General features: G+C 46.6%; 1 protein-coding gene across 1 annotated transcript in view; it reads right to left on the reverse strand.

Moving 5' to 3' along the window:
* Positions 1–1,764: 1,764 nt before the first annotated feature.
* oprl1 (opiate receptor-like 1) overlaps positions 1,765–14,582 on the reverse strand; it is an 80,843-nt gene continuing 68,025 nt past the window's right edge. Inside the window, exon 6 of the mRNA XM_085443254.1 lies at positions 1,765–8,329. Within this exon, the coding sequence (XP_085299380.1) occupies positions 7,782–8,329 (548 nt within the window). The 3' untranslated portion in view covers positions 1,765–7,781. The remainder of the gene's footprint in view (positions 8,330–14,582) is intronic.

Consider the following 14,582-nt stretch of genomic DNA (forward strand, 5'->3'; position numbering starts at 1 on the left):
GACTGCTCCGACACGAAGGTGACGAACGCTCTGAGAGAGGCTGCCGCTCGTGCACACGGAGGCCGTCGTGCTCGGTGACCTGCTGCTGCTCGCTGCGCCTGCCACACTACAACAATGTGTGAAAGAGAAGAAGTCTTTTGTAGTTCATGTATATTCAGCTCCAGTGAAATCATTTAACACAGTGCAGTGGGCTGAATATAAACCCAGCACAGACATTCTGGAAGTTTGTATTTGGATGATTTCCTTGTTGTAACGATGCTTCTTGGCAATAAATCTCACAATGTTGGAAAGGCTGTTTATTCCCCCATAAAAGGCGGCACATTTGTAAGGAAAAAATGGGCTGTGCATGACAAACTTGCCAAATCTTCTCTGCCAACAGCTTTTTCTGCTACTGCTAATCGAGTGCAGCATTATTTGGAGTGAGCCCCAGTTTCCTTTTCAGATAGAAGGCCAAGTTTCATATAACGATGTCAGAGACAGGCTGTGAAGTAGATGACAGCACAAGAAGACCGTTTCCTGGGCAGCCTTTAGTGCAAAGAAACTGTTACATCGAAGAAATCATTCAAACACAACTTCCTTTGCTCTTTGAGCCACGTTTATAATTTATGGTGATAAAGGAAGAAGGGAAAACTCTGCACGTCCATTTGCTGGGCAGACCTCTGATTATCCACGTGCTCGTTACTGATTGACTTTATTTCAGAGCTTCTGTCTGCAGAGCTGCTTTGAAAACATGTCCGATGTGTTTCTATTAACATTTCCCACTGATGGATTATGGAGGTGTTTGGGGGAAGGGCTTCTTACTGCTCCAGTGAGGTCCTCATCACCTGCCAGTGTGCAGCGATGAAGGCCGAGAGTTCACGCTCTAAGCATTTACTGACGAGCTGAATAAGAAAGGAGTGCACGCCGTAGGCTCGGAGCTCATCCAGCTAACTTCAGTTTCAACTTGCTGTTCTCACTGATATCAAAGTGTTGCACTTCTTAGCAGGCTATGTTGCCATGGTAACTGTTGCTTTGGAGCAGGTTATGCTCCTGATAGGAAATCAGCAGGGATGAAATCACTGCTGACTGACCAATTAGATCACTGGAAAACAGCAGACGCTCAGACAGTCACAGGGTCTGAAGGTTCGTCTTTATCTGGGGAGCCAGGAGTACCCTTCAGAGAGAGCTGGAGACTGCTGCAATCACAGCATTGTAAGAGGGTGTAATGTTATCCTTCTTCTATCCTGGATCGCCCCGAGTCTTCCCAGCTTTGACAAATATCCTGGGGTACCTGCATTTACTCAGAGCCTCTCTGATATGTAAATGTAGTGTTTGTAACGTGGGGAAACCTGAGAGACAAGATGTTTAACCCACCGAGAACACAATGTCCAGATGAATAGGACTTCCTTACCTGGATGAGCAACTTTTATCTTCCTTTAGAAAATGTTGTCACTATATGTCCATGTCTCTGATTGGTCAGCAGCTGCAAACTCTGTTATGTCAGTGTGCCATAGCTGGACTGATAAACCAAGTTGATAACAACCTTTATGTGACCTGTTAGCCTCACTGATGATGTCTGACAAGCCAGATAAACAGAAGATATCCTGGATAAATATATGGATATGTTGAAGTGGACTGAGATGAAAGGAACTGGCCCCAACGAGGCGTTCATTATTGAATGAAACTGAACCGAGATCAGCAGCTGCCTGTTTAAATCTGAACCTGCACTGTGACTGCTTCCTGAACGATGAGCTGACAGAATGATGAGCTCAGACCAACTTAATCATCATATCTTTATTCATTTAATAAGCACTGAAAATATACAGTTTAAAATTCAAGCTGAAGCAGAAGGTCTGTCTGCACTGACGACAAGCGAGCGAGCGTAAAGTTCGGTCTGTGAGTGCAGAACGCTAATATGGCTGCAGCCTGGGTCACATGACTCAAACCGCTCCAACGTATTTACGATATGACCAAATATGTGTGATTAAAGCACAGCATCGTCATCATCAGGACGTTTTTCCTGCAGCTGTGTCGTGTGAGCGGCGTGGGGCGGTGTGGGTCAGTCACTCGGGTGCTGAGCTAAGTGCAGTCCACAGTAAAACACAGAGTACATTTATAGATATCTATCTATATATATATATAACAGACTCTGCCCACCCCACACATTAGAAAGAGTAACAACAGAAACAACAGAAACACCAATGAAACACTTTTTTCCTTTGTTCATAAAGATATAGAAGAACAACAGCAACACGTTAGTTTTCTCTTTGTCAGGTCAAACATTCATGTGGTCTGTAAATGTAAACTAACACGAACTGTTACAGCTGGTGACGAAGAACAACCAGAGAGGTCACATGATCGTGTTTTACATGTTCAAACAGAAAGCTGTACACGCTCCTCTCTACGTGCTACGAAAGAACGGCGAACAGGAGGAGAACGTCACGGACAAAGAGCTCGCGGCAGCGTTAAAGCTCCAGAAACGGAGCCCTCGATGCTCCTACACACAGTCTGCTAGGTTTGTACGAAAGGTGACCTGTGCTCAGAAACCACCTGAGAGCAGCACACGTCCACGGAGAATGCTTTCAACCACGCCTCAGACAGACGTTTACGCCGATGACTCTGGGTCCTGCTTTGGACCTCCAAACCAGCCTTCAGCTGGAAGGAGTCCTGGAGGTGCTACTGCATTACAGTCACACTGATGCAGCATGTTAAATACACTTCACATTCTGATTCATGCTGTGGACCTGACTTCATGATGGAGATGTTTGGAAAACAGCAAACAAACTCGCTTCAGTTTGAGCTGTGGGTGGAGGTCACAGACTACCTTCATCAGTCCAGAGTAGCAGGTATACAACCACCTGTGGCTGAAGGCACCGCTGCAACCGTTCTCTGAAGGCTGATCAGTGTTCTGCATCGGCACCGGGGCCACGAAGGCAGACATGAAGCCTCATTTCTTGTCATACCAGAAGACACTTTTATCCAGTTTACTGATGACCTGAATCGTGCTGCTTAAAACCAGACAGCTTTGTTGACATAAAGCAGTTCGACACATTGCTCCCTGAGCCCGGATGTGCGAGAAGTTTCTTCTTGTTAAAAGGGAGGTTTTCCTTCCCACGGTTACCAAGTGCCTGCTCAGAGGCAGTCGTCTGATTGTTGCTGCTGTTGTTGTGATTTTGAAATGAATATTTGTGAGTAAACCGGTGTACCGTGTGTGCATCACAAACATTATTGTAAGTTTCATTGCATATTATGTATTTGGATGATATGGGGCAGGAATTACTCTGTTTTTCCATCACGTCTGGTTTTATCATGTGATCTGAGACAGTGAATCCAGATGCACAGGGCTCAATAATGAATGTAAGACTACATATTGTGTAGAACTGGAAATTTTTCATAAATATTAAGTATTAGTACTAAATATGTGATTTAAATGTACTGAAAAAAATCTAAACTGGATTGAGATCCACATATTTTCAGTTTCTTACACTGGTTTCAGGATCGACCTGTTATACAAATAAGAAAAGATATTCGTCTCCCTTCAGATGAGAGATTGGCCATTTCTGAAGATGTCATATCTTCCGCGAGAACGAGTGCTGTCCACAGACGGTTTCAGAGTACAGGTCTGAACTAGTATAACTAAGAGCAAAGCACCATAAAACACATTGAATCCAGCCAGAGAGCGAGGTTTAGTGACAGACTTCACTTCGTATTTAAGGCAATGTAAGTTAATTGAAATGTTTCTCTCATAACGAAAGCAAAAGTAAACCAACAGAAGCAATTAAGGTGCTGCTAAGAGTGGCTGCACCTAACGAAACCAGGCAAAACCAAACTGTCATGCTCGTTCTGAAAAACCTGTCTATGAAAAGCGCTTAATAAATAAACTTTACTTTACTTTACTTAAACAGACCTGTTTTAGTCTTAACGAAACGAGCAAACCCAACTTCATAGAGAGACACAAATATAAAAGCAAAGAGGATACTGAGGCGCGAACAGAACACGCAAGTTCTCAAAGGCCGCACAGTTTACAGAACAACCAGCATCCAGCTAAACGTAGAACCCATCTCATACAGATGAGTCTCAACGTCTCTGATTCATCCTCGCACTTCTGTTAGATAAACTTCAGGAGACCAAGGACCCTTTAATCAGATTTAGTGACAGCGAATAGAAATGAAAGTTCGATTTAAAGCATCACAGTAACACTGATCAGAGTACAAACACCAACCGATGAGCGTTTCATAGGGTTTGTTCTGTTTTTGTCAGTGGTACCCGAACGTCACACCAACATGCTCTGTGCAGTCCAGTGCTGTCTGAAACTGTGCAGGATGGTAGGAATGCTCATGTGTTCCTGTTTCACAGCTAGTTTCCTCTTTAAGAGACCAAGAAGAAAGAGAGAGAGAGCCCCTTTGTCCCTTGGATTGGGGTCGGGGCACTGCAACCCTGTCCCCATGCTCTGCCCCTGTGGGGCTGGTAACACCCCCATTGTTTAAAGACCCACAGTTCAACTCTCCCGAACCAGACCTGCCTCTATATCCAAAAACCTGACAGCAGTTGCAGTTCAGTGTCCAGAGGTGGCATTTCCTGAACATCTGGGGTCATCTGACCCCTGTCAGGCCCACTCTGATTGCACCTGTGAGGTGTTTGAAGAGGACTGCTTTTGTGAGGGGGCGCTATTTTATGGCTTCAGTAAAACTACGTTTTCCCTGTTTCCACCTCGGTCCGTATGTACAAGGACGGCTGTAGCTCAAAGTCTGAAAAATGAAGCCAGCGCTGAAGTACCTCAAACCTGCATTGCCTTTAAAGTCCAGCAGGGGTTGACTGTTTGGTCTATAAAAGTCTATGAGAAAATGAACATCTTGTTCAGTTGATCTCTGAGCTCAGTGAACTCTTTAGTGATGAGTTTATGGTCTCAGTCGCTACTCAGGTCTGACTAGATAAAGCACAATGTTCGTTTTGGGAATAGCGGCCCCAGTAGAGTCACGAAGAACCGGGACATCGGGGTTGGGCTGCTACTCTGAGTGACCAGTGTACCTGGTGTTCAGAGTCAGATCCAACCCTCGCTCATGACTTCGTCTCAGAATGAAGAAAGATAATGAAAAGTCAAGATTGATCTTCACATCATCCATCTTTTATATTAAATCTGTGACCAGTGGCACAGGGTTAGATTTACTGAGCTGCAGAACTCAGGGGCACACACAAACGTTTACAGGGATCATTTTCAGTGTTTATGAAACAGAACCTTTACCTTTTAACTTTTGTCCTTGTGTTGTGAGGTATCATATGCCTAACCCTTAGAGATCGAAGTCGTTGTTGCCGATTACCCTCATTAACCCTACATTAGCAAAACATGTCATTAAAAAAATGTTCCTCTAAGTCTTGGCTGAAGACAAGAAAATAATTCAACTTTTTTTCAAGTTTTTTTCTTTTTTCTAAAACACAGGGTAAGTGTAGGAGTCGGGGTCATGGATGGAGTCGGGGGCAGGGTAGGAGTCGGGGGCAGGGTAGCAGTTGGGGTTAGGGTAGCAGTCGGAGGCAGGGTAGGAGTCGGGGGCGGGTTAGCAGTCGGGGCAGGGTAGGAGTCAGGGTAGGATTTGGGGGCAGGGTAGCAGTTGGGGTCAGGGTAGGAGTCGGGGGCACGGTAGGAGTCAGGGGAAGGGTAGCAGTCCAGGTCAGGGTAGGAGTCGGGGGCAGGTTAGCAGTCGGGGCAGGGTAGGAGTCAGGGTAGGAGTCGAGGGCAGGTTAGCAGTCGGGGCAGGGTAGGAGTCAGGGGAAGGGTAGCAGTCGAGGTCAGGGTAGGAGTCGGGGGCAGGGTAGCAGTCGGGGGAAGGGTAGGAGTCGGGGCAGGCTAGGAGTCGAGGTCAGGGTAGGAGTCGAGGGCAGGGTAGCAGTCGGGGGCAGGGTAGGAGTCGGGGGGCAGGGTAGGAGTCAGGGTAGGAGTCAAGGGCAGATTAGCAGTCGGGGCAGGGTAGGAGTCAGGGGAAGGGTAGCAGTCGAGGTCAGGGTAGGAGTCGTGGGCAGGGTAGCAGTCGTGGGAAGGGTAGGAGTCGGGGCAGGCTAGGAGTCGAGGTCAGGGTAGGAGTCGGGGGAAGGGCAGGAGTCTGGGGCAGGGTAAGAGTCGAGGGCAGGATAGCAGTCGGGGGCAGGGCAGGAGTAGCAGTCGAGATAAGGGTAGGATTCGGGGGGAGGGCAGGAGTAGGGGGCAGGGTAGGAGTCTGTGGCAGGGTAGGGGTCAGGGTAGGATTTGGGGGGAGGGTAGCAGTCGGGGTCAGGGTAGGAGTAGGGGCAGGGTAGGAGATGGTGTCAGGGCCAGAGTCGGGGGCAGGAGTTGGTGCCAGGGCAGGAGTCGGGGGAAGGGTAGGAGTTGGGGTTAGGATTGAGATTATTTAGACCTCACACTGTTGAAGTGTTGAAACAGCATTCACAGATGCTCAGGTAAGGCTGTTTATGTCCCACTTCAAGTGTGAGCTGCAGTTTTGAGTCTTTAACCTCAGATCAAACAGGTATGTATTTCACTTTGTATCTGCCAGTAAAAGTCCATCTGAAAGGCAGCGTTGTCTGAACGCTGAATCTCAGTTGTGATTTTTTTCCATCGGGAGCCAAACAAAGTCATTTTGTCAAAGCTGCTGGTGAGTCTGTTACACACATGTTGTCCTTTGGTTTCCAACTCCTGATTTTCATCACAAAGGCTCACGAGTCTGGTGGACACATTTTAATCTAAACCACAGTCAACAATCCTAAACCAAAATGATTTTTAGCGCCTAAACACTGAACAAAATGAACAAATGGCATCTCCGAACACAAAAGGTCATTAAACCTCGACGCGTTTCTCCACCACAGATCCCAAACAACACCTTATCTAACTGTGAGATGCATCTGGCAACACGGTGCAGTGTAAACCCCCAACCCCCCCGCACACAAGCACCATGTAGAAAGTCAAAGGAAACGTGTCCTTCCATGGGTGTCTTAGGTTTGTTGAGTCTCAGCTGAGAAATGTCACTCAAATAAGAAATGACATTCACCTGACCCCCATATTTAACAGAATCTCGTCTTGCTCTTTTACTTCTACAAGCTGCAGATTTCACATCAGTCCAGTCACACTTCTGGCCCAGTAAAATGCTGGCAGCAGCATATTACATTATGTGGCCTCCATTTACCAAAACCATCACAGCAAAAATGTCCTAGTTCTCCAGACTGAAAGCATTTCAAACTTTAGGAATGATCTGCTCCTTCTCTGCATGTCTTCGTGGTCCAGAGTTTCCGATGTTCTATTTATTTATTGTAAAAGCATCAGAGTTTCTGATTTGGCATCGGCAGCTCCTGTTTAACTCCTCCTGATTTTCATACATTCACTTCACCTCCTGCCTTCTCGTCACAGAGTCATCTCTCCAGGGACGCCACAGATCCAGTTTCTTTTCACAAGGCTGTTGTTTTGGAGCTCGAATGAATATTCATCAGCTCTCTTGAAGCTGGATGAGAGTTTTTCCAGAGGCATTTTAGTATTTTATGTGTCCGTCTTATCGCATAAAGTTTCAAAACACGAGTCTGGGCATCGGACATCTCTGCTACTCTTCACTCTAAACTTGTCCCCACATCCCCTCTTTCCATCCCTAAATCCTTTTCCTTTCAAACTCATCCTCCTTGTCGCCCTCCCCCCCGCCCCAGGCCAGTCTCCTCATTGGGGGGCGGGAGGGCTCGTGCCGCTAGAGAGCTGTAATCTGAGTCAATTCTGTGTTGGAGTTCCCAGTTCCATGGGTCTCTCCCCTCTGTGGGGGGTCCACCCCCACCAAGGGGAGCTCCACGCCTAGTCATGCTGGATTCGGCATCCCTCCCCCTAGCCCCCCGCCGTCTCCGGCTTTGCAGCTGTAGGCAGCCGCCACCTCCCTGGCGATGCTCCTCATTCTGCCAGACTGCTGGGGGTCGAGGCGGAATGGAGACGGGTGGCAGAACTCTCGGAAGCAGCGCTTGAAGTTTTCATCGAGGAAGGCATATAGCACGGGATTCAAGCTGCTGTTGACGTAGCCTAGTGCGATGCAGAAGTGCATGAGGACCACTGTGAATAGGCTACTCAGGTTGAAGCCCAGAAACTGAGCCAGGACCATGATTTGGATCGGGGTCCAACACACCACAAATGCCGCCACCACGACCAGAACCATCCTGGTGATGCGCCGCAGGTTTCGGTCCTTTTCCTTGGAGCCAGACAGGATGCGGACGCTGCGCAGGCGTTTGACCATCAGGCTGTAGCAGATGCTGATGATGGCCACAGGAATGAGGAAGGAGAAGACGAAGACACAGGTACCAAAGACGGGATCCCAGTGGCTCTTTGGCTCGGGCAGAGCCACTATGCACTCCGAACCTATAAGTTCAAAAGAGAAATAAAGAAGAAGTATTAAATACGGGAGAAAAAGGGGGAGGGCAGGGGGAGATGTAGGTTGGTCGGTGTATGTGTTGTTGGCATGAATGTCAAGGACAGCGGCTGATGTTCTATTAAAGGTGGAATATGTTAGTGTGACGAGTTACACTTTCAAACAGAGAAGTACGCGGCAGGGTTTGTTTTGAATAACGTGATTTTATGAGTTCACAGTGAGAGATCTGCTCTTGCTCTTGACGAAGGCGGTCGCACTTTTCTCCTCCTCCTCCTCTCCCTTAGCTTCCCTGCTTAGCCTCTTATGTCCTTGTCTAGTCTCGTGTTTTTTGTATTACTTTCCCTGGAACACTCTCTCACAGTCTGTACTCTAAAACCTAAAAGAGAATTATGGAATGGATCAACTGGTCCCTAAATGCAATTGACACCCCTTTCTCAATGAGAAGTCTGGGCTTGAGTGAGCCTGAGTGCTGAAGATATCTACCTATTCGGAACCATGATAACAGGGTTCTGGCTGATCGGAGCTGGCTTGGCCCTGACTTATCGAAGAATTAAGGAAGCGGAACCGGCTGTTCAAACCCCCACAAGGCTGCCCGCTGGGATTGAAATGATGGGACGAGGCGTGAGTTTCTCAAAATGGGCTCATTGAGTGCAGCACGGAGAAGATCTTGGAGAACGCACGGCTGCCGTGAATACTCAGAACAAGACCTCTGAGTGAAAAACTGGATTACATCTGGGGCTAGCTCGAACAACAACTGTGAGCGCAAATTCGATCACATCTTGGGGGAGTGTACTGTGGTCGTGAGTTCTCAGAACCTGCTCTTAGAGCAAAAAGGACGACAACATCACGGAACGTAAGTTTGGATAACATCATAGAAAGCTCACGGCTCTCCAACGGCAGATTGAGCGACCAGTGTTGGACTGTAGAACTGCTTTGAAATTCATATGAGTTGTTCGCACTAAAGTACAGGGAGTGCAGAATTATTAGGCAAGTTGTATTTTTGAGGAATAATTTTATTATTGAACAACAACCATGTTCTCAATGAACCCAAAAAACTCATTAATATCAAAGCTGAATGTTTGTGGAAGTAGTTTTTAGTTTGTTTTTAGTTTTAGCTATTTTAGGGGGATATCTGTGTGTGAAGGTGACTATTACTGTGCATAATTATTAGGCAACTTAGGCAACAACAAAAAACAAATATATACCCATTTCAATTATTTTTTTTACCAGTGAAACCAATATAACATCTCCACATTCACAAATATACATTTCTGACATTCAAAAACAAAACAAAAACAAATCAGCGACCAATATAGCCACCTTTCTTTGCAAGGACACTCAAAAGCCTGCCATCCATGGATTCTGTCAGTGTTTTGATCTGTTCACCATCAACATTGCGTGCAGCAGCAACCACAGCCTCCCAGACACTGTTCAGAGAGGTGTACTGTTTTCCCTCCTTGTAAATCTCACATTTGATGATGAACCACAGGTTCTCAATGGGGTTCAGATCAGGTGAACAAGGAGGCCATGTCATTAGTTTTTCTTCTTTTATACCCTTTCTTGCCAGCCACGCTGTGGAGTACTTGGACGCGTGTGATGGAGCATTGTCCTGCATGAAAATCATGTTTTTCTTGAAGGATGCAGACTTCTTCCTGTACCACTGCTTGAAGAAGGTGTCTTCCAGAAACTGGCAGTAGGACTGGGAGTTGAGCTTGACTCCATCCTCAACCCGAAAAGGCCCCACAAGCTCATCTTTGATGATACCAGCCCAAACCAGTACTCCACCTCCACCTTGCTGGCGTCTGAGTCGGACTGGAGCTCTCTGCCCTTTACCAATCCAGCCACGGGCCCATCCATCTGGCCCATCAAGACTCACTCTCATTTCATCAGTCCATAAAACCTTAGAAAAACCAGTCTTGAGATATTTCTTGGCCCAGTCTTGACGTTTCAGCTTGTGTGTCTTGTTCAGTGGTGGTCGTCTTTCAGCCTTTCTTACCTTGGCCATGTCTCTGAGTATTGCACACCTTGTGCTTTTGGGCACTCCAGTGATGTTGCAGCTCTGAAATATGGCCAAACTGGTGGCAAGTGGCATCTTGGCAGCTGCACGCTTGACTTTTCTCAGTTCATGGGCAGTTATTGTGCGCCTTGGTTTTTCCACACGCTTCTTGCGACCCTGTTGACTATTTTGAATGAAACGCTTGATTGTTCGATGATCACGCTTCAGAAGCTTTGCAATTTTGAGACTGCTGCATCCCTCTGCAAGATATCTCACTATTTTTGACTTTTCTGAGCCTGTCAAGTCCTTCTTTTGACCCATTTTGCCAAAGGAAAGGACGTTGCCTAATAATTATGCACACCTGATATAGGGTGTTGATGTCATTAGACCACACCCCTTCTCATTACAGCGATGCACATCACCTAATATGCTTAATTGGTAGTAGGCTTTCCAGCCTATACAGCTTGGAGTAAGACAACATGCATGAAGAGGATGATGTGGACAAAATACTCATTTGCCTAATAATTCTGCACTCCCTGTAAAAACCACCATCACTTCATGCGGAGACCCTCTCGGCGCCAGCTGTGGTCTCAAGGCTGGAGCCGAACAACAACACCCTGATAACGACTGTGTTTAGTCTGTCCCTTCCCATTCATGCAAGGCCACCTGGGTTGGCTGGAAGACTGTTTACTTAGCCTAGCAGGGTGAAGGAGACTGTCTCAGCTGAACTCTGGACACACACACACATACATATTCTGATATACACACACTCATCCCCCCTCCCTTTCCAAACGCCTTCGACGTTTATTCCCCTCCGATGCTGACGGTGGATCAAGGAGACCAGCGCACGCACGCCTGGATGTGCTGTCTAAATCGGCTGTCTCTCACCCTTTACCCCCCTGCTGCTTGTCATGTGTTTCTTTGGTGTATTTAGAGTTTTTTCATGTGCAGAGGTGTTTTTTCTGTTCTCAAACTGATCTCCCTGTTGGAGCTCAGTCTGGGGGGAGTTATTTTTTTCTCCTTATCTTTCCTCATGTGGTGCATCTTCCATTGTTATACCTCTCTGACCTGTCTTCCCCATGTGATGTTTGTGTAATGTATGTATGGTCAGAAGGGTAAGTCGGCGCTGGCAAACGTCGGCAGCCTTAACCCAATTTCCTTCGGGGTCAACCTTCAGGATCAATAAAGTTTTATTGAATTGAATTGACGTCGAGTGTACGGCAGCGCTTTGTCCTCATGAGTTCCTGGTGGAGAATCGTGTGTGTTAGACTGCTTTTGATTGGATGTATGCTCCAGTTTTAGTTCAAGGATCCACAGTCCTGCACTCAGAGAGGAGTAAACCTCCAGCTACTCATTTGCAATGCAGCCGGCAGGATGGAAAAGAACCTACAGGGAACAACGTCCCTGATATCTGCATATTAATGTGCTTATTAAAAATGCTAATTAGTATGCTAATAACAGAAACAGGCACATAAAAGCGAAAAGAAAAATGGGAGGTGCAAAGGATAAAAGGTATGAATGTATGAATGAGCAGTGACAGGAGAGTCAGCTGGTTTAATCAGTTTAATCATAATACAGTCTGCAGCTGGAGAAGGCAGACAGGAAGATAAATGTGTCTGAGCCCATGGAGAGATAAGAAAGTAATGACTGCAGAGTTATGCCACAACCCAACGGAGGAGACACCAGAAGGAAAAAGAACAAAAGTTCACCGCAAACACCTGGAAATCCAAAACCAACACACTTCCAAATCAAACACAGGCATGTCAGTGGGACATCACAGCGAGAAACAGCCACGGTTCACAACTGCACCTTAAAACAGCTCCGACCTTCTTCAGCAGGTCAGATACCTGATTGCAGCGCACCCTCATCAGTTCACCTTCATCACCTGCATTCACTAAATAACTGAAAACTGCACCTTAAAGACTCAACTTAGACCTGAGCTCACATACTAGTCTTTTAAGTCCAGCACTGAGAACGATGACCACAGCTCATCCTTCATTTGGAGGAAGAGCCCAAACTCACAAAGATCGGAAAAAATTCCTTCCAGAAACGCAACGTTTCATACCGGAATCGAGTCATGTGACCCCAGTTACCAATCAACCTCGATTAACTGACCTGTCCATTAAATAAAGGTCCACCTTCATCCTCCACCCTCCCTCCTCCACACATGTGCAAACCATCTCAGCCTCTCTGAGCTGTTCCTCTGATGGACTCGTCCTACTCGCACCCTGTGAAGGTCTTTACTGAGATTAAGATGCTCAGACCAACGGTCATGTTCATCTAGAACTTTGACAGGGTTTAGTGTTAAAGTGCTGGGAGGAGTCAGGGGCAGCGCCTGACTCTGTTCCTGCTCAGACGAGCTCCGAGCCTGCCATCGATTCGCCAAAGACGCCACAAACGGGCCTAAAAATGATTGATTACCTGTTGGCAGGTAAGTTTGCTGACATTAGCTGGATTTGATGTTTTATTAATATGCTTGAAGAATGCAGATTACAGGCAGATCTTTTTATTCCTGAGGCCTGAGTGCAGGAGCACGAGCCACGGCCGAGCTCTGCACCAATCAGACGGGTCCTGATCCAACAAGTGTGTTTGTAATGAATTAAGAGCATTTTACAGTCCGCGGAGACTTCACACTAATTACAGCCTACTTTTAACTACAGGGTCAGCACTTTGTTTCTAATTTCTAACCATTTTCACACTGCACAGTTAGCACAAACACTTCCTGTCACCATTAATTCAGCCTTCCCTGAGAAAATGTCCTATGAAAAAGTCACAGCAAACTCTGCAAAGCCATGACAGCGATTCAGCCAGCGAGAGCAATAACCACACACACTTCCAAATATGTCCCACTGCAGCCTCTGCTTAACCGTCTACATGATGTTAAAGCTGTTAACACAGAGTTTTCTCACCCTAAACAAAAACCAGACTGAACTGATTGTTTTTGGAGGCCACGCCCCTTTGGATGAGCTAACTCAGAACCTCGGTCCTCTCGCTTGTCATCATTCTCAGACTGTTAGAAACCTCAGAGTGTCTTTAGTCGGATCTTTAAATGAGAGAACCAAGCTGTGAAAAACAGTTTTCATCAGTTCGGTGAAATTGCCAAAGCGATGTCTCATCTTCCTCCTAAAGACCTGGACAAACGTATCGATCACCACTAGACTGGACTACTGCAGTTCTCTCTGTTTGGGTCTCCAACACTCGTCTCTCCGTCGCCTGCAGTTAGTCCAAAATGTTGCTGCACGTCTTTTAACAGGTGTTAGAAGACAAACTTACACCAGCTCCCTGTCCATTATCGTGTTGGTTTTAAGATTTTTAAAGTGTTAAATGGTGGCAACCTCCTCCACATATTTAACCTGAAAACAGCACTGAGATCATCCAACAGATGCTCTTAGTACAGCCGAGGTTAAAGCGTAGAGGAGATTGGGCCTGGACTCTGGAGTAACTTGATATTCGTACTTCAGAGTCTGTGTTTTACGTTTAGTTTGACTACTATCAGGTTTTTTATCAAAGTATCTGCTTCTTCATTTCTAAACCCGACGTGAATGTGTCTCAGTAAAAATGAAGCGCTGCAGTGAGCAGAGGAGAGCACTGATCACTTACACAGGTGTGTGAGTTCTGCACACAGGAAAAAGTTTAAACGACGGAGGGTCAAAGTTCATTCACACTGGAAGACCATAAATTAATGACCACGTCCTCACGCACGAGGACAGTGCAGCCTTAGAGACCCACGACTGGGGCACTACACAGGGATGATTTTCCATCATGCCCACATCTGTGAGTCTCCCAGATGTGTGTGTCAGTTACTAAGACAACGTGCCAACAGTAGTGCAGAACAAGCCGAGTGTGCTCAGAGGTCATGTGACGGTGGACAGATCTACTTTTCAGTCTGTGATTGGTGGAAATCAGAGACACCGCTGCAGTGTGTCGCAGTTCTGGAAAAGGTCAGCCTGCACTCACTCAGTAACGGCTCTTTGTTACTAAGTGACGGATCTTTGGACACGTCTCACATTTTTACAGTAAATGTGACGTAGTGGGTTGACCCCGCCCACCCCAGTTTGGACCTCAAGAGATGGAGACAGAAGATTGACTCTGAGGTGCTTTAGAGTAGAGAGGGTCTGCGTCTGCTCGAGCGTTCACCCATCAGTGCATCACACAACAGTCTCAGCAGTTTGTCCCACCCTACAATCTCCTTCACGTGACCTCTTCTGTTTCTGTCTGCAGCGCCTCACGTCTGATCCTGATTCTTT

This window comes from Copadichromis virginalis, linkage group LG20 (genome assembly GCF_057382275.1).
Source record: "Copadichromis virginalis isolate Kocher_CV1m ecotype Utaka linkage group LG20, C_Virginalis_male_GT1.1, whole genome shotgun sequence".
NCBI lineage: Eukaryota > Metazoa > Chordata > Actinopteri > Cichliformes > Cichlidae > Copadichromis > Copadichromis virginalis.